At 40.5% G+C, this 24,452-nt stretch overlaps 1 protein-coding gene across 2 annotated transcripts in view; it reads right to left on the minus strand.

Annotated features, from left to right (window-relative positions):
* LOC122817648 overlaps positions 1 to 24,452 on the minus strand; it is a 551,549-nt gene that overhangs the window by 126,917 nt on the left and 400,180 nt on the right. For both annotated transcript variants that reach the window (XM_044090709.1, XM_044090708.1), the window contains exon 5: positions 10,575 to 10,973. In XM_044090709.1, coding sequence (XP_043946644.1) covers positions 10,575 to 10,973 — 399 coding nt within the window. The remainder of the gene's footprint in view (positions 1 to 10,574; positions 10,974 to 24,452) is intronic.

The raw sequence follows: 24,452 nt of genomic DNA on the forward strand, positions 1-24,452 counted from the left end.
CCCTCTTTTGCCTTCAGTTTTTCCCAGGATCAGAATTTTTTCTAGTCAATACTATCTTTGCATTATCTGGCAATAATATTTGACTTTTAATTTTACTATCAGACTTTCCAGTGTTTGGTTCAGGCTTATTTGAATAATTACTGATTGATTTGAACTTATTGCAGTCCAGTGATTTTTGAAAAGCTTTCTTCAACACCACAGTTCAAAGCATTGATTTTCTGAAGCACAATCTTACTTTCAGTCCAACTCTCACAGCCATGTAGTTGCTAGGAAAACCACAGAACAGTATCAAACAGCAGTTAACAAGCTCAGTGTCTAAGAGATATAAAATGGAGCAACAAACTGCCTATTAGCTTATCATAGCCTGATTAAATCATTAGAAGAAAAACTTCTGTGACCAACCGAGGCTGACCTAGCACAGTCTGCTCCTTAAGCATATCCAGATTTTTTTTTCTGTTCCTCCTTTTTGTTTCTTCTCCAAGACATGCAAATGAAATGCTTTTTAGTTTGTAAATTAATTCACAGCCAAGTCAGATGGAAAACAGCATTTCTCTAGACAAGAAGTCAGATGTTTAGAATTTAACACTGCTGGCAGGTACAAACATGAATTATTAGCGTCTCATAAAGTGTTTAGTAACTGGATTGAAATTACACATAGGAGGCCCTAGGAGGGAACAGTACAATAGTCAGTTATGTTAGCCTCACTTCTCCCAAAGAAGGCTATGGAAAGGATTCTATGGGCAGCTTAATAGACTTCCTGGTGATAACCTACTTGCAGAATGACAACCATATGGTTTTGTGTACTACAGGCCTTGCCAATCTGGAGAACCAACTGAAAGGCTGGATCACCAAGGAGAGGACCAAAGCAATCTTCTAACCTGGCATACCTCATTTTCAGGTTCATAGGAGGTTACTAGGCTATTGGCCATAGGGCCTTTATAAGCCTAGCCATGTTATACCCTTGTTCCCTTATTGACCAAGTTGTATGGTCTATATTTGCAGCACCAACTGCCCTTATCCAAGAGGGACATAGGTGACACCCCAGGGGTAAATTTATGGTCTCCCATCCAGTTGTCTAAGTTACATTTAAATATGTTCATCGAGGAGCTCAGTTTTATGTGAACTGGGAGTTTGCTCCAGACTAGTGGCAATCTCTGGGAGACATATCTGTCTCTCCAACATGTCCAGTTAATGTTGCAGGCTTGGTTAAGATCCCTAGGCCAAGTGAATCTTGTCCCATTTGACTTGTGTATGTGCAGCATTTCCATTAGGGTGGAGTTTGAGACTGTTCTGTAAGCCAGGCACAAGTCACCTCTCAGCAGCCTATAAGATACAGAGCACAGTGACAGAGCCTTCAGTCTGTCCATGTAGGCCATGTGTTGAAGGCCCTGAATTTTCTTGGTGAGAAACTTCTGAGGTCTCTCCAGCTGCTGCAGGTGTCTGGTGAGGTACATACAGAAGGGAGCATTGTACTCTATTAGTGGTCTGATGACGGATGAGTACAGAGGAGTTATAACATCTTTAGCTCGAGATGTGCAACATAGAAGGACTTCCTTATCACTGTGGAAACATGGTGATCGGAGTTAAGGTTGCTATCAACATGTGTTCTCAAATTTCTCACCACAGAGTTTGAGCTAAGGGAGGTACTGTTAATATTGTAATTTGCAGGGACTTCCCCTTTACTGAAAGGGATGATGATGCATTTTTTGTGATTAGTTTAAGTCCATGGCTTTGGCAGTAATCATTTGTCTGTGTAAGCCCTTTTTGTAATATGTCATCATCATTGGGGGACTTAGTAATTGCATCCAGTTTGCAGTCATCTGTGAATTTGGTAGGCCACAGGCCATCCATTTTCACCTGAACTTCTGAGAAATAGATTCCAAATAGTAGGGGGCCCAGCACAGATCCCTGTGGTGCATCACTGGTAACTGATTTGCTGGTAGAGGTGGAATCCCCAACTTCTGACTGTATGCGTTCTGTCAGTGAGCCATTTGGCTACCCATCTAGTGACATGTGGGTTAATTCCCAGCTGGGTAAGTTTCTCAATGTTGCCTGAGTGGGGGGACTGTGTCAAAAGCATTGACTAAGTGAAGATAAGCTGTATGTACTGTTTTGCCTTCGTCTAGGGCTTTGGTGTCATTCTCGAAGAAGTCCACAAGGCTTAATAAACATGATCTACCCTTAATGAAGCCAAATTGGGTTGGGTCAAGAGTTTGAAGGTAACATATGTCTTTGTTGACAAGGTCCATGATAATTCTCTCCATCGCCTTGCAGATAAGGCTGGTTGGGCTTATGGGTCTATAGTTCAAAGGGTCAGTTAATGGACCCCCTTTGTGTAAGGGAATGTTTTCCACTGTGCTGGGACAAAGCCAGTAGTTAGACTGTGGTTGAAGCGAGTGCCAAGTGGTTCTGCTAGGTCCTATTTGAAATCATTTAGTAGGCAGCCTGGAATGTTATTCAGTCCCACAGAGGCTGTGTCTTTGACCATGGAGATTGCTGTTATCACCTGATCTTTGGAGATACTAGGTAGAGGACTGGTGACAGGTATGCATTGGGGTATGTCTGGTAGGGGAAGGGGGTGAAGTCTGCACCACATCTGTCTGCTAGCAGGTTAGTGATGTCCTCAGGGTCAGTATGAATGGTACCGTCCACTACTAGTTCGCACAAAGCTGGGCCTTCCCTTATAGACTTCTGATGTAGCTAAAGAATGCCTTGTGATTATCTTTAGCTAGGGATGCTAGTTTAGCTTCATAATTGGCTTTAGAGGACTTAACAAGATATCTAATTTGCTTGTTCAAGCTGTGGAGGGTGTCCTTCCTCTGCTGAGTCAGTTCCCTCTTGTTTATGGGAATTAGATTCTTCCTCTTGTTGTATAACCTCTTTATGCTTGATGTCCACGAGGATGGCTTGTTTTTTTTTTGTGAGGACCTTGTTTTGATCCGTTCAGGTACATCAGAGTCTATACTTTTGTATAGGTGTTTACACAAGGAGTCATTGTTGACAGTGGTAGCAGGGGTTTTGAAACTATTTATGCCCTCGCTTAGGAGGCTATAGTTTGCTTTGGAGAAATTTTTCATCTTTTTTGCTCTTGGGGTGGGCAGGTATGAATATTTCAAACGAGACTGATTTATGGTCAGACCTTACCAGGGAGGGCAATACACAGGGGGTAGTGCAGAGACCCCCTATGTTGGTGAGCATTAAGTCTAGTGCATTCGAGCCCTTTGTGGGTCTGCAGACTATATGTTCTAGAGCATTTGTATTAACAAAGTCCAGGAATATTAGGGTGAGTGTGTTTGTGCTCATATGTAACTCCCAGTTGATGGAAGGACAGTTGAAAGCACCCATGACCAAGCTCTTTGGCTGTACAGTGAGTGACTCAAGTAGGTCCAGGTAGGCAAAGTGGTACTCATGGTTCATGGTGGAGGACCTGTAGCTAACAATGATATGGAAGGGGGTTTTGCCTACAGTTAGTTGGACTTGGAGTAGATTTAGGGGCTCATACTGTCTGACCAGTCTAGAGACATAGTTGTCTTTAATGAAGATGGACACACCTCTGTCTTTGGTTCTTCCATGCTCGTTTTGAGGTCTGAACGTGTGGAAGGCATTGTAGCTTTGCATGGCCGGAGTATTCTCTGCAGCCTTGAACCATATCTCAGTGACAGCACTGCACAGACACCAGTATCTTCCAAGGCGAGGAGAGCTTCCAGGGAGTGTAGTTTGCTGTTTAGACTCCTAGCATTAAGCAATATAACCTTGAGTTTGTCTCTAGTGGACGTTTTTATGCCTGGAATTTTATTGTTATGACACTGCCTAAAAAAGGCACTATGTGGGAGGTGAGTACCTTTGCCAGTAGCTAAAAGCCAAGAAATGACAGATGAAGACCATCTCTGGCAAAGTAGCGTGGTCTGTTGACCATACCTTTCCAGGCTGACACACACTGGATCCCCCTGAATTGACACCAGAAGCTAAGCCAATTGTTGAATCAATTATTTGTTGTTTATACTGAGGCATCATCCAGGGTGAAGGTAGAATGCTGCTTAGGGCTAAGGATATACTTGCCTGGGACACATAATTGGAGAGTGCAGTCATGTCTCTCTTCATATAGTCCAGTGAGGTATGTCTCAAGTTATTCTCTCCAACATGGACTGTGACAGAGTCATAATGGTACTTGCTGTTGCAAGACTTGAGTGTATGCATAATCTAACTTATCCTGGCACCTGACAGGCAGCTGACCGTAACCTTCTCCTTGTCCAGCCTGGTGAGAGGGACATCTGTGTGTCTCACTATGGAGTTTCTTATGACCAAGACATTTGGTTTTGAGGTGTTTTGCCTTAGGGGCTTATTGGCTGAGACACTGTTGTGTGTAATATTATGTGTTTATGTGTAGTGGATTCTGTTGCGTTTGCAGTGTGTGAAGTAGTTTTTCACTTGGGAGGTCTCTGATCTTTAGGTGGACTTCTAGCGAGTACCTCCATGTATGTGGGTTTATGTGTTGTGAGATTGTTATGTGCAAAAGGTGAAGTGTGTGCTGACAACCTGTTTAATATCTGGTTTGTTACGTGTGAGAATTGATTACAAATTCATAGTATAGATACATCTCTCACATGTTGTATTTGTTTGTTGCAGGAGCAACTGGTTGTCAGTATACAAGAGGTAATTGCTACATTGCCTCAGGATGCCCATGTCAATTAGGCTGGCTGGAGAAACGGTGAGAAACTCTCTGTCCGTTATGGCAGGTACATACTGTATTAAGTAGTTTTGGAGTGGGCTAGACGGACCATGTTTTGCTAAAGTGGCTGTTCTAAGGAGGGTTAGGGGTAGAAAACTGCATCAGTGCTTCACAATGCACAACTGAGTTGCTCCCGGGGCAGCAGTGCAATCTCTGAGCAGCTCCAGTAAACTGAGCGCAAAACCATGCAAACATGACGCTTAAATACAAGCGAAGTTAAATGATGTTATACAAAGTAACCAAAGGGAAAGCCCAAGACTGAGCCTTACTCCAACAATTCCCAACTAATATGGGTCCTTGGATGTACTGCCACAAGATGTATTGTAAATTGGCTGGATTTAGTGCTCAGATGATACCAAAAAGCCTAGATTCAGCAAGCCTGAATCTACCCTATTCCATAAAATGCAGAAGGCCTTTGGCATACTACCTTACAGGAGGCTGGCAGGTAAATGGGTGAGCTGATGGAACTGAATACAGAAGGAGATAGTATTTAGAAAAGAATATGTACATTGAAATCACTGATCAGGGGAGAGGGCTCCACGTTCACTATTAGGATAATCGTATTTAGTATATTTCTATGAGGTTTTATGTTGCGTTTGAAAAAGTCACAGCATCATATCAGCCATCAAACCCAACACTGCTAACACTGGCTCATGATGGAGGGAACCATTCTTCAGCAAAACCTACTGCAGTTTGAAAGGTAGGGTACATAGGAGGGGAAACAGGACGTAGTGCAAAAATATACATAGTTTTACACTTTGGGGGGAGATCCTCACACAATATACAATACTGATCCTACAGACGGCAGTAAAAGAAAAGAGCGTTTGTGTTAATTTCCCAAAGATGAATCATGCAATTACAATGTGAAATGGCTGTGATAAAAGGCACTAGGATGCTGGCATACATCCTGTAGGAACATGCTCTACAGACACCAAGATGAGCCTCTTGCCATAAAGCCACTCATGGTTGGTTGGTTAGACACAAAATACTAAGCTGTCAGCATAAAATGTAGATATACAAAAATTGTAATATGTAGAATGCTCATGAATATGAAAAAATTCCTCCGCTTTTGTAAATGCACAACAGAAAAGAGAAATGTAAAAGTGGATACTTCATTATATGGAGGCAGACAGAATTTGTAGAATTATGAGTGGTAGCTGGAATAGAGCATTACTTAAGTAAGGACAAAGGCACTATTGTTAGACTAAAGCAGTAACAACATGAAATAGATGGGAGTGGTAAAGTATAGTGTAGGGGTGGAAAGTGACAGCTGTACAGTTTATTCGGAGCACTCCGGTATTGACAACAGATCGCAGGACTTTTTTTTTTTTGTCAGCATGTTCATGTATATCCATACACAAGTTTGGTCATGACTCTTGAAATGCTGCTAAATAGGTCTTTGCATTAGGATATAAAAGCTACCTTTGGGGGGCACTCTGAGTCCATGTTACTCACAGTTACCTTTATCATGCAGTAATGCCTTCAGGTTTTCCCACAAATCAGGAAGTCAGTTCCACAAATATTCTGCCTCACTGCTCATTTGACAATGAAGTAACAGATCACTGACGGCAGGTTCTAGTTATAAAGGAATAATGACATGTAATGACTATGTAGATTAAAGATTACCAGAATTTCATTTGTGACAATTGCCTATGGCACTTTGTTCTTCTTTAGACTAACACTGATTAGGTTTATACTTTCCATTACATCACATGATTCACTCCAGTTTTGGGGTGGATCATCTTCTCACTGAAACATTTAGAAACTGTGATCCGAGATGTCAAGTCAGAGGAGCCACCCCTGCCATGTTTGCAAGGACAGCAGCTACCTTGAGAGATAAACAGAATGCACTTTACTAGGCCTTCAATATCTGTCAGGTGCAAGATGTCCAGAGGCTTTTATTATTTATTGGGGATAAAACATCCACAGCTGTTAGTGCATAAAGGCTTTTAATAACAGTGCTGAGAGTTTCTAGGTTTTTGCAAATGGGTTAGTGTTCTACATATAGCTTCTTTTGTTTTTTTTTTTTTTTTTTTTTTTTTACAAACACTGCTTATTGGCTGCTTGCATTGTCAACACAATTCCAGACTTTTAAATGAATGCAGACCTTTCTTATTTGTTCTACATCTGAAAGAAAAAGAAGATAGAAGAATTCTACAGCATTCTTATTCAAGCTGCGCTTGAATGTACTTTACAGATATCCCTAAACTGGTCTAAACGGACTTGGTGTGCAGACTCATCCACAGGCAGCTTTGGAGAACTGCTTCAGAAACAGAAGACTTGATTAGGACAAAATTTCACTTGTCTGTGAAAATTGCTTTGGTCTTCAACAGATTAGCACTATGAGTGACAGTAACACCAGTATTTATTTATTAATTAATAAATTAATATTTGATAACTGAGTAAGTGGGCTGGTCTGTAGACCCTCTTCAGCCATGACATGAGCTCAAGGTTAGAACCTACATTAAGACACATTAACTTTTTATGTTTGGATAATCATAGCAGTGATTAAAAGGAGTAACAATTGCAAAACATTGATTAAAATCCTTTTGAACTTTCACATGGCCAAACTTACAAAATCCCAGTGTGCCAAAGACCACAAAAGGAAAACAAGTTTATTTTCTGATCTTTAAACTAAAATCCTCCCTGCGGTAGCGTTGTTGCCTCACAGTAAGACATTGTCCTGTTCGATTCTCAGCGAAAGCGTCTTCTGTGTGGAGACATGCGTGAATGGGCGTACCTTCATTGAAGGCTGTGCGTCAGGGCTGGCAACTTGGCACGTAAAAATCTACTGCCAATCATTAGCGGACCGCTGTGGTGACTCCTAACCGGGAAAAGCCGAAAGACACAACAAAACTAAAATCCTCTCATAACACTAAGACCTAAATTGTCTGAACAGTGGTAGTATTAAGGAAAGGGTTTTTTCTAAGGTAATGTGTTGAGTCAGCAGGCATTATTAAGGTGGACGGGGGAGAGGGTGGGTGAAGCCCTTCTGCTCACCATACTAATGCCTGGTAGCTCTAATCCTGCCCCTAAACCAACAAATTACCTTATGAAAACTCTATTTTATGACACTAACACTATAGAGGACAGCTTGGTCAGACCATCCCTTTCAACCTCTTAGCACAAGAAATCTGGATAAAGCCAAAAATAATGGTGCGACAAAGGCCCAAAATAGTTACAATTTTTTAATATTGCTCTTATAATCTTAAAAAGTTGCTAGAGTAACAGGATTTGTGTTAGCATACATTTTCTGTAGGACTTCCAGTCTGGAACTCAAATGTATGTCATTATTTAGTGACTTCAATCTTTAATAAATTTGTCAGTAAAAAACATAAATTTTATGTAGAATAGACCAGAAATATGAGGCAAAATCTGGGCATTCTGCAAAAAACTGGAAGGTTGAGAGGTATGGACCATCAGACACTATCTACTTACACACACACACACACACACACACACACACACACACACACACACTACATATATCCCCTTTCGTAACCCTAACAGGCACACGCACACACTAAATGTATTCACTTACCTGACCCAAACTCTTACCATAACACATAAACAAACAAACATACACACACACACGTACACACACACACACACACATGCACATTAAATCAATCCCCTTACTTAACTCTAACCTGCAACCCACACAACACACATGCACACACACACACACGCACTCTCGCACACATGCATGCACACACATACACAGACACACACACACACATAGACACTCTCATACATACCCAAAATAGCTTAACTTCAGGAAAACATCCATTCACCGACACAGATGTTCAGTAATACATACATTTGGCAAAATGATCTCCATTTTACACTTTTCCATCATTTGCACATTCACTAAAGTGTATGAGACCCGTATAACTATGCAGTAGTTTATAATAAACTATTGTGCAATCAGGCTTCATTTTAGTACATCTTGGCATTAAAATCACAGTAATATAGACATAGTACAGTTAGTACAAATATACTAATTACAAGATTGAATATAAGCCAGCATTAAGCAAAATATTATGGTGTTAATAATAAAGTCAGATGCAGAGTTTAGTCAATAATGCCTGGGTCTAGACTATGTAGTGTGACCTTAACGGTTATCATTGTAATGAGTGAAGGAAGATTTTGTATGAAGACGCTATATTTAACACTATTCTTAAATTCATTAATGGTTTCTTGATTTTTAACTTCAGTGGGTAACTGGTTCCAGGTCTCTTATCTATAGAAGGTTGTTTCTCCTATAGTGTTTTTTATTGTGGTGGTGTTGGGGGGGGGGGGTGCCAGTGAGAAACTGTTGTTTTGGGAGCTCCTTTACCCATAAACGTTTTCTGTTAATGAAGCATACCTCTCACCTGTACAGATTTTCGCAGAAAGTACAGATTTTTCTCTCATATATTTGGTCTATTCCTCATAAAATTTTGTTTTTCTGCCAAATCACTGGCAAAGCATTTCAGGATTGAAGTCAGAAAATGACAGACATTTGAGTTTCAGACTTCATACCCTTCAGAAAAATTGCATGCCAATATAAAACCCATTATTCTATCAACTTTCTTACATTTGTAAAAGGAGTATTTAAAAACTGTCCCTATTTTTGGGGCCTTTGTCCCATCATTATTTACGGCTTTGTCCAGATATCTTGCACCAAGAGGTTGAGAGGTATGACAGTAGCTTTGTTTTACCCCCTTGAAGGGTGGTGAAGTTAACCAGGTTAGTCACCTTGTAAATAGGGCTACTGCATTCTGCATAAACTGGACAAGTGTGCCGTTAAATTAGATACCTTCAAAGCGAAGCATCTCCCCTTTTCTTCTCCAGCTGGTAATAGGAGTGTCTGTATGAGTCCAGCTCCACTGTCTAACTAGAACCTATGACCTTTTGCTCTACAACTGGATATGCTTCTAATCAAAAATTTGACAGGCATGCCTGTCAGAAATCACATTTTTTTATTGATTTGTGAATTATGTAAACCTACTAGACACAAGAGTGCTTTTTCCATGGCAATCTGGTTGTGCTATCTGACTATAGGAGCTGTTTAGAGAAGCACAGCAGACAAATGGAGACTGAAGGAATTGAACACACAACTAAAGGATGAGGCTTGCTAGTTCTTCCTAGCCTTAATCATCAGTACTAATTTGGCAGTCGTGTCTGCAAATCTGACTTGGATGTATAAAAAAACAGTACATTGACTTAAGACATCACATACTGAGTGAGATATATTGGGTAGAGCTAGATTTGTTTCTCCACAGCTTCCAAGGCTGTACTGCATATCCTTGTGCAAGCCACTTAGCCAGACCAAAGCTGCTGGGTACCCCTAAAAACAGGGTCTTGTGTCAAGGTGGATCTTATCTTAGACAAAGAGTTTCATAGGTTCATAGAGTTTACAAGGCAAAGTCAGTCCATGGACCATAATCTCCTTGCTAATACCCACCTTCACCGGGCACCTACTGCCTCTAAAAAGACAAAACTAGTTAGACCCAGGACGAACGTATGAGCGTCCATCTAGTCATCGAGGTTTGCCTTAAAGGACATGAGGGTATCCTCTATTTTGAATTAAAAAGTAAACTGAAGGAGTTATGCACAACCTGATATCAGAAGATTAGAACACTATTTTACAGAGCACCTGTGGTTTCTAACCAATCCAACCAAAATAGTAATGCTGTTGCACATATTTCTGCATCCTTGTCAAGACTAGTAAGTCCTTAATGGAAAACATAACACCTTGTAAATGACGCTGCACCTTTCCACCTGAATAAGTAGTGCACACACTGGACCAAAGAGCCATTACATTAGATACCCAAAGTCACTGAAGACCAATTGTACTTACTAATGTTGTTGTTGTGACATTCAAGGACTTGAGTTCTTCATTAAGGCAGGGGTAAAGACCTTTCTTCTTAACTAGTTCACTATTCTCCAGCAGGGAATTAGGCTTTGACTCTGGCACTTTTTCAGCACCTAAGGCACTACTTCTTGGAGGAAGGGGTGGGGCTGGCTCTTCTGGCTTGTTGCGTGATACTGCTAGTGGTTTCATTTCAGTTTTGTATTGAGGCTTCAGGGGTGGAGACGTAGGTGATTGAAATGCAGGACCACTGGCAAAATACTTGGGAGTGTTTTCTGTGGTCCTTATGGCTGGATTCTTTTGGGGGTGTTCAGACTTTTGTATCAAAGTTTTATTAACCAATAATCCCAGAAGCTCTTCATAGTCTGTTGTGCTGGAATCGGTTTTCTGAAAAACAAAAACAAAAAAACATGTAAAATTAATTTTGAATTTGACTTGGTTAGTTAGTTTTTAGATTGCTGAATTAATTAGAATATGTAGATACTGTCACTGATTATGGACAACCTGCTCTTCAAATATAAACAGAATCTATGTACTGATGTCCCCATCCCACCTTACAACTGCTTTCATACAAAAGGTGCACCCACAACCCCTTTTTCCTCATTTTTGCACATGGGGTCAGGCGGGGTGTCATTTCTAATGGGGTTCGGGTGTCACTTCTAACAGTGGCAATCATCTAGAGTCAGTATTCATGCCACAGGGTGGCTACGTCTGCTGCTGTTGTTCTTGCATATTACACACACACACACACACACACACACACACACACACACACACACACACACACACACACACACACACACACACACACACACACACTCAATCCTGCTTACCCCAAAACATTGGAATGTTCCACAAAACCCATGCAAACACAGGAAAGATATGCAAACTGATGCAGAGGGTACGCCATCTTGGAAGCAAACCAAGAGAACTGAGCACACATGCACAAATGGGAACCACTGCACAGCTTTCCCAGACAGCAATGCAATTTAGTTTATTGTCAAAATAAGTGTTAGAAAAATGTGGTACTGCATTCTATTTACTATGCTTGTATTGTTTATACCTGTTTTGTACTCCTCATGTAGTGCTCATTTGTGCTATCACATGCTTGTTTAGTGCTATGAGTTTACTTTTGTTATGGGTTACATTTCATCATGATTCTGTTAAATACTGAGTGACACTAAGCCAATCATTTAACCAGACCAACAAAGCTCACAAGCTCTGTCTAAAAATGTCCATGTCTGCCTAGTAACTAGTGCCTAGTTATCACTTAAAATAAAAATATAAATAAATATAGGCACACGCACATATACATACACACACATACACACACACACACACACACACACACACACACACACACACACACACACACACACACACACGGCCAACTTAGAGTGTTGACTTCACCTACTGCATATCTCTGGTATGAGGAAGGTAACTGAACCACCTGTATAAACCCCACCCAAAGCACAGGGAGGACATGCAGACTCCCCATAAGGCACCTGAGCCAAAAATAAAACTGCTGAAACTCTTGCTGTGGGGTGACAACACTACCTGTTGCTCCACTGTGCACCCCAAAAACTATGCACATCATTCTAATAATATGCTTCACTAGTGTAGTCTTGCAATTCTAGAACTGCCCACCAACAAGTATGGCTATCCAATGGCATTGAAACTGTCTAAAGTAAAGTATGACACTATCTAGCCACTTGCATTTTGTTAACTTTGTTGTCCCATTAACTCATTCAGTCCTTTTTTGGGGAGATTTGTTTTGTGGAAGTAAAACGCACACTTGCTGCAGAACTAACCTGTACTAATTGCTCTTTAGAAACTTTAGTAGTAGATGTGAAGGGAAAGTTTAAATCGGACACAATCAGCATAGCTCTAATTTATAGAAAACTTTCCATGAAGTCTACATGTCATGACCTTGGAGATGTGAATTATCCAAAAATAAATTTGGATAACCACATCACATTTTGAACAGACTTGTATAGCGGTTATTTTAGCCAATAACCTGATTCAACTAATCAAGGGAACCAACTAGGGACAATAAGATCCTTGACTTACTGTTACAAACATTAGAAATGTGGGTATTGGTTCCCCCTTGTGTAATAGTGACCACTATTCCTTATATTTTAAACTATTTTCTGACTATTCTATAAAACTTTTTTTTAAAGAAGAGGGTTGATTACATACACATTAACAGCTTGAATGGTATTAACAGGTCAGAAATAGTAGAGACTAACCAAGGGAAGGTATATACACGAGATTAAAGTTGTACTAGATTCATTGGACAAAACAATTACTTCAGATGCGTCTAATACAAAAAAAAGTAGCAGGTTACCTTACTGGTACATCATAAAACTCACCAGGATATACAAAAAGAAAAAATGTGTTTTTTAACACTACAAGAAGTGTAGAAATCATAAATAAAATTAAACTTAGTTGAGATAAAACTAGCTAATAACAATGATATTGAACACATTTCTAATAATCAATGCATAACTTTGACAAAACCCAAGGACATAGCAGAAGTATTTAATAACTACTTTGCAAGTACTAATGATCATAAATTACAACTACCTTCTCCAACTTTTGATACAAAAAGCATTCGTTGGAAAAATGTCAAAGAATTACCAAGTCTATCACACACAAAAAAAACTCCTTTATCAAAGTTGTAAAGGAAACATTTATGGGTTCTAATAATGTTCCTACTGTACTAATACCCAACATGCAGATATTCTAGCAACTCTATTATTCCAATAATTTGGTGCTCTCTTATCCAAAAGCATTGTACTTGAAAGATGGAAAAGTCATCTAACACACCAGTGTTTTAAAAAGGGAAATATAATGTTCAAAGTGATAAAGCAATACATCTAACATCCTTGTTGGGTAATATTGTGAAAGTTGCCTAATCCACTTATTAAAAGATTCAACAAATGATGCAAAAATCCTCTTAATACAAATAAATATGGTTTTATGATGAGTAGGTCAACATTCACCATTTGGGGTTACATTTTATGACCAACTTAGCTTAACAATCTACTTGGGGTTTTCTGTGAAGGTTTTTTTTTTTGGATATTTCCAAAGCTTTTGACATACTACTGCAACATTCATCAATAAATAATGCTTCAAAAAAAAAAAAAAAAGTACCATTTTAGTCTTTGCCTGTATAAATGGATAAATAATTGGCTTGTAGGATGGATGCAAAATGTAACATTACAAATAATTCATTCTAATTATTTACCTATAATGCTTGAAGTTCTGCATGGGTCAGTACTAGGGCCTGTTCCTGCTTAACACAGTTATTTTTCTATTTTGGCAACCTGAATATCCTACTAGACTAACAAATATGCAGATGATTGCAAGGTGGGTTTATGGCAGAATGAAACTGACATTACTGTACTTAATTATTTGATACATATCACTGAATGGACTAAGGACAGGGTTATGACTGAAAATGCTCAATGGACCATCCCACCCACAAGGTCACCAAATAACAAATATGCTATATGTGAGTGGAGTATGCAAGCAGCCAAAGTGGTGGGAATAGGGCAGTCCACAGAATCAGCAGACTGGGGGTCACGCCAACACCCAATTCTTATCTCTGCTACGGAAAAGATGCACTGGAAGTTGTTGTCCAGATGGATGGATGAATGACTTGGCCATTTGGGAATAGGAAAGGTAAATATTTGGTCAGTCCTGTTGACTCACAGAAAATTACATCTATATTAGTGATTATAGCTAGCCATTAAGAATCATCTACAGTGTGCTTTTATTTGATATGGGAACCAAAAACTGCAGATGAATAAGCTAAACAGCTTGACACTGATTAGAAACACTGCAGATCTGGGATAATTATGTGATGTTGTATTAACTTATGATATCTTCAGCTATGATTAGCTGTCCGAGACTGCTGGGGGAATCTTTGCAAAAAAAAAAAAAAAAAAAACGCTTTTGGCTTGGAAAATTATTTGTGACACTGGTATTAAGTACACACAGTGGCTGGGCCAAAATGAGCCAATAAATCACAGTCAGTGGTACCAGGAAACTTTTCATACGACATATTCTGTAGCCCAAAGTATTGAACTGAAAGTCTTAAGAAATGCCTCAGGCAATACAGCAATTACCTTTATATATAAAGCAACGTATATATATATATATATATATATATATATATATATATATATATATATATATATATATATATAGGATGTGAATGCACTTCAGCTAACAATAAGCAGGGATAAGTACAAAGAATACTTGTGCTGGGTCATAGACAATAAGATGCATCAGCCCTGCGATATACTCTGAAGCCAAGTTTTCCAAGTGGCTAATTACTGTCCAGAGCAATTACATGCCATCTCCACCTTGGTAACTTGTGCAAGGACCAGTTACTTACTACACTCAAGTAATTCAAGAAAGCAAGTATCTCACAGGTGGCAAGAAGAGTTTTTAACTCACAGAAAGGAGTCACTGTTAATATACTTGGAGAACCAGAAACTGGCCAAATTCTATCACTCTACCATGCACAACAAGAAGGATAGTACAAAAAACAATGGTCAGTGATTAGGAAGGAAAGAGAAATGGTACATATGTTGAAGTCATGAAAACCTGAGGCTACACACACAAGATTTGGAAACCAGTCAGTTAAGTCAACAGCCAGGAGAAAAATGAAATTAGGACCAACCTAAGGCTAAATTCCTTCTGCAAAAAAAAAATCAGGCACGTTAGCAACCAAAGTATGTTATGGCAACAAAAACAATATTTTTATGGTTAAAAAAGGTCTAACATGTTACTTTTAAACCAATTTTTCACTGTGTTAGCTCACTTCTTTGCATGTACAATTATTTTCACGTATCTCACATAGCACATATCACCTATCAAATAATCCATTTCTCTATTCTGTTTAACAGATTTACAATGGAAAATATTCAAATTCTGACTTCTACAAAAGCATCCTGAAGCAGTTTAACAGGTACAAACAGCCTTTGTACTAACTTTCTGACAGTTATCTGCATTTAAGAGGTGTCACTTTTGTCTGAACCTGCATTTTGAGGAATTAGGATGGCAGATAATGGGCAAGTACGTAAACGTGATACTGGCTAGTCAAACAAGGTTACACTACTTGGGGGTGGTCATCTTTTGCCAAAGCGCAGTGTCTACTGGAGTCAGTTATATTAAGCAGTGGGATACAGGGGCCTTTGCAAACATAGCTTAAAAGTTTTGTGCAAATGCCATTTTAGATTTTTTTCCCCATGAAACAGTATCACTTGCTCTTGAACCCTCTAACTGTCCTTGTTACACAAGTGCTTCTTACTGTGTGGAAAAGGGAAAAAGTACAACCATCCCACACCAAGTAATCTCTTTGTTGGAAATTAACTAAAGAACTACTGTCATCTTATGCATTGCCTTTAAACTATTAGAAAATATAGCAAATTTACAGCTAATACAATATATCAAAATCTATAGGTACAGGACCATTACAAATATAAATTTCAAGCAGAACTTGGCATCATCATTATAACAGCATACCTTAAGTCACTAAATTTTCAAAGGAATCAACCAGGATAAGTTAAATGGAACTCTATTTGTTGATACTGATAGTGCATGATATATATCCTAGATTCCACATATTACTGACGAATACATTTTTGGGCAGCCACGGTGGTGCAGCAGTAGTGCATGACATATATCCTACATTTCACATATTACTAATGAATACATTTTTGGGCAGTCGCGGCGGTGCAGCAGTTAGCTTTGCTACCTCTCAGCAAGAGGTTCTCCGGTTCGATCCTCAGCTGGGGTGACTTCTGTGTGGAGTCTGCATGCCCTCCCTGCGGTCGCGTGGGTTTCCTCCAGGTGCTCCGGTTTCCTCCCACATCCCAAAGACATGCTGTAGGTGGATTGGACACTAAATTGGCCCTAGGTGTGAGTGTGTGCGTGTATGTGCCTTCTGTGGAAGGTTGGGTGCCGAGCTGGCAACTCGACACTGTAGAACTCCACTGCCAATCATAAGCGGATAGATGATCCCATGTGGCGAACCCTAACTGGGAAAAGCCGAAAGAAGAAGAAGACTGATGAATATATTTTTACATACAACTCCATCTCATGGTTTGTTGAATTAGTTTTCCCTTATCTTGTGTCATCCTTCCCTTGCTCTGTCCTAAGTAGCTTTGAAAACTTCTACTAACTTTAACTGTTCTAGGAATCCACCATTCTCTCTATGAAGTCATATTTCATTTCTGGTCTGGTTAGACTCTCCCTTTTAAAATTTCACTCACTTCCTCTTCTTCTGCCCAGTCTTTCTCTTTAGCTCCACCCTTCATTTTGTCACAAATAGTGTCTTCTCTTAAATAAAAATCCCACTTTCTCATTTCTCTTTTAAGGTACACATGGCCAGCAATTCTCTCCCCCCTTCTAATGCATGTTTACATACTGTGGTGCTTTTGTTTTCCTTCTGTTGGGTTTAGCGCACAGTACTGTACTGGGTGCAGCCTCATGGTACCAGTATTTCCGTGGGTAGTACTCCCAAGTACAATTCTCTGCTGCATTGCAGCAAGGGTACCTTCTTATAACATTGGTGAGTTTCTTATCCATTCCCAATTTGTCTAAACTGCTTGCACTGATCTGCACAGCCTGAGTATCAGCTGCACAGAGCAGCCCAGACTTACACTGAACACATAACCAGTCCAACAATCTTCCACATCTGCAAGATGTCTGCAGCCCCTCTTCAGAACCTCAATAATTTTAAATCTAGCAGTACTGGTCATCAATGGATAAGGGAGCACAGTGGCACAGTGAATAGTGTTGTTGCTTCACAGCAAGAGGTTCCATGGTTTGATTCTTGACTGGGTTGCTTCACTGCAAAGTCTGCATGTCCACCCTGTGTTTGCAAGGATTTCTTCTGGGTTCTCCGGTTTCCTCCCACATTCCAAAGACATGCAGTAGGTGGACTAGACCCTCTAAATTAGCCATAGGTGTGAGTGGATAGTGTAGAAGAAGTACTGTGGCAGAGCTAGATAGGTGGTGGTGGGAACCATGGCTGCAGATGATTATCACGGGTGCAGTGACACCCTGACTCCACATGCAAAAATGGGGAAAATGGGTTGTGGGTGGGTGGCTGGATGGAATTCAACCCCCCCCCCCTCTACTGCAGGAATTACTGCCCTTGGAATCTTGGGGAACTGTATGACCTCCTCATGGTCACTGATAATGGACACCTATTAAACCCAAAAGACTCTATGTGAGAGGTAAGACTACTTGACTCAGCTGAAGGTGTCCCTCTCACAGCCATCTACATACAGTGAGCTCAACATTCTTTTAGCTCCACATGCACTTATGCAATATCCACAGACGGACTCTGAGCAATCTTATGCTGATGCCATTAAAAAATCTTTACCAAAGCCTTCCAGAATGCCAAAGACTAGACATCAGCATTAAAATAGTCAAATATACCTGCTGCATGCAACCCAGCATCAACAGCTTGTACCCAACATACATCTGACTCTGACAGTACAGGAGGTATGGTAACAGAGATGGCATCATTAGCGGACCGGAGTTCCACTGTGGTGACCCCTAACCAGGAAAAAAAGCTGAAAGAAGAACAAGTAACAGAGATCACATAACTAGCAGCCAGGGAGTCCTTCAGGCTGCAAGACCAAGACAGCTCATCTGAGAATGTTCTGGTTCTGGCACAGTTAGACACAAGAAGCCTCTCTTCCCAGACTATGCAATGACATGGTAATGGCTAGTTGTCTCTCAGGTGCCAAGACATATAGTGTGACTAAATACCTCAAGTCCCTTCATCCCAGGTATGCATATGACCTTATCATTGAGCACATGGAAGTGAATGACTTGAAATGCACCTTCTTGGATCATATGAAAAGGAACATCATGGAGTTCTCTGAATATGCATATGGAAAGGGATTGAGCAGTAATCTACCATCACCAAGAGCAATGCAAGAATACAATCAAAATATAATTGCCCAAGCCAGATGAAATAACTCCAGTAATGGTATAGCAGCAGTTACTGGAGTTATTCCATCTGGTTCAGTCAGTGTTTTCTATTTGTTCGTGTTTGTGGTTACAAAATATAATTTACTTTATTTACTGGTTTAACGACAGGTGTCACACTCCAGTGGGATCCAATATATATCAGCCTGGGATGTAATGGTTTTCAACCTCAGCTGCTTTGTTGGGGATGATCTGTATCTGTCTCCTCATGGCTTCTGTATATTCGCTAAGATCCCCCCTCATAGTGCCTGTTTTAGGTAAGATCAGCCTCCTCAAATTACGCACATCAAAAGTAACAGTCAACTGGCATAGAAACCTCACTGAAAGACATGGACTGTAGAATTCAAGAAAATGAACATAACTTGGAATTTCTCTTAAAACAAAACTCTTTACTTCAGTCAAAGATTGATAACCTAGAGAATAGAAGTCGTAGAAATACCATCAGGATCTTTGGGTTGCCGGACAATATTGAAGAAAACAACATGGAGACATTTTTAACCTTATGGATACCTGAGATTTTACAACTTCCTGAAGCCCTCTCTTTTGGTATTGAAAAGGCTCACAGATCCCTGGTTCAATCTAAGAACAATAAAAGTAATTCCACAAGGTCAGTGATAGTCAAATTTTTATCTTCACATGGTAAAGAAATTGTATTAAAGACTGCATGGTCCAGCTCACCTATAAAATTTCAAGATAATATCATACATAGGTTCATAGGTTCATACTAGGCTATCTGCCCTAGGGCATTTATAAGCCTAGCCAGAGTGTGTTTGGCTTTCGCCACCCATTTTAAATTCATTTTGCTATGCCCTTTTTCGAGGTTAGTATACTGTGCCTTTGTCTAACAGTGACACAGAAGTGATACCAGGGGTAAACCTACCATCTCCCATCCACTCATCAAGATTCCTCTTGAAGAGAGTCAATGAGGGACTCTGCTTAACCTGGACTGGGATTTTATTCCAGAGTGAAGGGAGCCTCTGGGTTATGAATCTGTCCCTCCAGCATGTCCTATTTATTTCAGTGCTGAGGTTCAAGTCTCTTGAGCGCGTAGCCCGATGGGATTAGGATTTTCTGAGGTGCAGCATGTCCATTAATTCCAGGTTGGACATGGCTTTATACATCAGGCACAGATCGCTCTGAGCAGGCGGTATGCCACTGTGTAGAGCTGGAGTTTCTTTAACCGGGCAGCATATGGCATCTGTTTGAGCCCTTTGATCCTCTTGGTGAGGTACTTTTGGGGTCTTTCCAGTTGCTGCAGGTGTCTGGTAAGGTACATCCCAAAAGGGGCATTGTACTCAATTATAGGCCTGATGAGGGATGAGTAAAGAGGCACGATGACCTCCCCTGATCTAGATGAGAATCCCCTCATGATTAGGTGGGCTATATAAAATGTTTTTCTAACCACTTTGGCCACGTGGTTGTCAAATGAGAGATTGCTATCAACTTGGGTCCCCAGGTCCCTAATTACTTCTTCTGTACTTAATGGATTACCACCTATGTGGTAATTTGTGGGCACTTTGTTTTGCCAAAGGGGATGACTATACACTTTTTGGCGTTTAGCTTGAGGCCATGGCTCTGGCACCAGTTGTCTGTTTCTATGAGGCCCTTTTGGAGGATGCTTGTGTCGGCTGGAGAGTCGATTATGGCGCCCAGTTTGCAGTCATCTGTGAACTTGGTCAGCCACAGTCCTTCCGTGTTGGCCTGTACCTCCGAGAAATATATATCGAACAAGAGAGGTCCCAGGACTGAGCCTTGTGGGATGCCACTTGTAACTGATTTGGAGTCTGACATGGCTCCAGCAATTCTAACCATGTGGGTTTTGTCCTTGAGCCAGTTTGCAACCCATCTAATGACATAGGGATTAATATTTAAGCTGGTGAGCTTATCTATAATGCCCGAGTGGGGTATTGTATCGAAGGCTTTTGCGAGGTCCAGGTAGGCTGTGTGGACCACCTTCCCCTCGTCAATGGCCTTGGTGACTGTTTCAAAGAAATCAACCAGGTTTAAGAGGCAGGATCTGCCCTTAACAAAGCCAAACTGGGTAGGATCCAGTGTCTGTAGGTCCCCAATATCTTTATTTATGAGGTCCATGATGATCCTTTCCATAGCTTTGCAGACCAAGCTAGTCAGGCTTATGGGGCGATAGTTTCCAGGATCCATTGAGGCATCACTTTTGTGGAGAGGGACCACTGTTGCTGTACGCCACTCTTTGGGTACATATCCTGTAGTAAGGCTAAGACTGAACAGTAGTTTTATGTTTGGGTTTAGCTCTTCTTGGAGTTCATGTAGGGCAGCCTGGGACACTGTCTGGTCCCATTGATGCTGTGTTTTTTGCTTTGGAGAGGGCAGCTCTTACCTGAGCATCTGAGATGTCAGGGGGCAGCACTCTGCTGGGATAGATATTTGCCCTTTTGGTGGTGGGTTGTGCTGAACCTGTCAGCTAGGATGTTGGCAACGTCCGTGGGTTTGGTGTATTTTTTGTCATTTTGGACTAATTCTGAGCATATCTGGGAATTCCCACCCAGGTTCCTAACATAACTAAAGAAAGCCTTGTGATTATCCTTAGTGTCCTGTGCAATTTTTCTCTCGAAGCTGGCCTTAGACGATTTTATGAGTGCCCATAGTTTTTTGCTAATACTGATCAGAGATGCCTTCCCTTTTTGGGATTTTGCTCTATCATGTAGTAGCTTCCTCCTTCTATTGTATAGTTTGTTTATGGTTGGGGTCCACCAGACAGGACCATACAATTTGACAATGACTATTCTTCCTCTGTGATTGCCAAAAGAAAACTATTTTTGCCACTACTCAAAGAACTAAAGAAAGCTCAAACAAAAACACATCTGCTTTTTCCAGCCAAGCTAAAGATCTTTCTGCAGGATGGTCCTAAAATATTTGATGAACTAGAACCAGCTATCATATTTATCAAATCAAAGAAAATATTGGAAAAGATAGATGAGATGGATTGGGCTACTTCCAGTCACAAAAGATTAGCAGAAAACGGATCCTGGAAAACATCTGATCCTAAAAAGAAACTAAAAAAATGACATGAGTCTGTTCATATTACCCTTGTAGTTGTTTTTGTTCTATTTCTTTATATATAAATAATTCTTGTTTATGACCCAGAAGTCTAGAGAGATGAAAATGGTTCAACAGGTGAGTGGGTTTTTTTTGTGTTCTATGTCTGCTATTAATGAATATATACCTTTTTTTCTCTCTTAAAGTTTTGCTCTATCTTACATATATAAAAATAATAATCAGCTTAATACTTTCTCAAAAGTTTCTGATCATACAGAATAACTAACCACCTACTAGATAGGTATTGAAAATATCTTGCCCAGTTATTAATAGTTTAATATGTTTTTATTGCTCTTTTTGGATCTAAAAACTAGCATTTACCCTTAAAAATTAATAAACTTATAGCTTATATTCATATACATAATGTAGAAATGGTATATCTTGTTCGTTTGTTATAATACATAGGTTTAGTTAGATGTTTTAGTAAACTAGGGCTTGTTGTTGCACTGACTGCTCTGATCTTTCTTTTGGGCTGATTGTCTAATAATTCTGTTGTGAATTACATGTACGTTAATAGTAAAAGAATGGTGGTTTGGTAGGTGGTGCAGGGTACTGGTGGTTAGTGCATACATTTGTTGCTTTTGTTTGTATATTAACAGGATAATAATGGTGGTATGATAGTTGGTACAGGTTTCTGGTGCTTTGTGAATGTATATGTCGCTAACGCTTGTTACACTTTTTTTTTCTCTTTGTTTTGCTTGTATGCTTGTATTCTGTTTCGGACAATGCGTATATGTTCTTGAGAGTAGTGCTATGTTGGTAGCATTGTCTTTGGTGATGTACACGGTGAGCCCGGGAAGCTCTTGGCCTTTGCGATAGCATTTCTTGATTTGTATGTGATGTTGAGATTGTCCCAAGCAGCTTGTGAGCCTAATAAAAGCTGTGTTTGTTGTTAAAGTGCCTTACCATTTCCCGCTGGAACTCTAGCAGCTTATTTTAATCCTCAAACTCGTTGAATTGTTTTCCATATCACAGGAATGATTCCCGTTGCTATGTGACATCATCAACGACTCGACAAATTACAAAGGGCGAAACCTTTCGAACACCTCTTTACTCAGTGGGAAAGGGAATGAAAGGAACCAGTCACCCTACTTATAACATAATTCATAGTTTCATAGTTTAGTACTAGGCTATCTGCCCTGGGTCATTTGTAAGCCTAGCCATAGTGATGTGGCTTTCGCCACCCCATGAAATGGTACAAAAATGCACAGAATAGATTTAGAATACTGTGCCTCTGTCTAGTAGTGACACAATGAAGGTCCCCTTATATAATAAAATTAGTTTACTGTGCCTCTGTCTAGAAGTGACACAGATGTGATCCCTGGGGTAAACTTACGATCTCCCATCCACTCATCAAGATTTCTCTTGAAGAGAGTCAGTGAGGGGCTCTGCCTAACATGAACTGGGATCTTGTTCCAAAGCATGGGAAGCCTCTGGGTTATGAATCTATCCTTCCAGCATGTCCTATTCATACTTGTGCTGAGGTTTAAGTCTTTAGCTCTCGTGGTCCTGATGGATTTGGACTTTTTGAGGTGGAGCATGTCCATCAGATCCTGATTGGACATGGCCTTGTATGTCAGGCAGAGATCACCTCTGAGCAGGCGGTATGCTACTGAATAGAGCTGGAGTTTCTTTAGTCTGGCAGAATAAGACATATGTTGGAGACCCTTGATCCTCTTGGTGAGGTACTTTTGTGGTCTCTCCAGCTGTTGCAAATGCCGGGTGAGGTACATACCAAATGAGGCATTGTACTCAATCATGGGTCTGATGAGGGAGGAGTATAGGGGTACAATGACATCCTTGGATCTGGATGTGAATCCCTTCATGATGAGGTGTGCAAGGTAGAATGTTTTTCTAACCACTTTGGCAACGTGGGTGTCAAATGAGAGGTTGCTGTCGACTTGGGTCCCTAGGTCTCTGATTACTTTTTCCGTACTCAGTGGGTTGCTGTCTATGTGATAATTTGTGGGTACTTTGTTTTTCCCAAAGGGGATGACTATACATTTTTTGGCATTTAGTTTAAGGCCGTGACTCCGGCACCAGTTGTCCGTTTCTGTGAGGCCTTTTTGCAGGATGTATGTGTCCGCTGGTGTATCGACTATGGTGCCTAGTTTGCAGTCATCCGCGAACTTTGTCAGCCACAACCCTCCCATGCTTGCTTTAACATCTGAGAAATAAATGCCAAACAAGAGGGGTTCCAGGACAGATCCCTGTTGGGACATCACTTGTGACTGGCTTTGAGTCTGACATTGCTCCAGCAATTTTAACTTTATGGGTTCTGTCCTTTAGCCAGTTTGCAACCCATCTAGTGACATAAGGGTTTACATTTAAGCTGTTGAGCTTATCTATGATGCCTGAGTGGGGTATTGTGTCGAAGGCCTTAGCCAAGTCCAGGTAGGCTATATGGACTGCTTTGCCCTCATCAACGGCTCTAGTGACTGTTTTGAAAAAGTCAACCAGGTTCAAAAGGCAGGATCTGCCCTTTACAAAGCCGAACTGGGTGGGGTCATGTGTCTGTAGGTCCCCTATGTCTCTGTTTATGAGTTCCATAATGATTCTTTCCATAGCTTTGCAGACCAGGCTGGTTAAGCTTATGGGGCGGTAGTTCCCAGGGTCTGTAGAGGTACCCCCTTTGTGGAGTGTGACCACTGTTGCTGTACGCCAGTGTTCAGGTACATATTCTGTAGTAAGGCTAAGGTTAAATAGCATTTTTTTGTGCAGGTTTAGCTCCTCTTGGAGTTCACGTAGCACGCAACCCAGGATACCGTCAGG

This window comes from Protopterus annectens, chromosome 13.part0 (assembly GCF_019279795.1).
Source record: "Protopterus annectens isolate FY-2018-M chromosome 13.part0, PAN1.0, whole genome shotgun sequence".
NCBI classification, from domain to species: Eukaryota; Metazoa; Chordata; order Ceratodontiformes; family Protopteridae; genus Protopterus; species Protopterus annectens.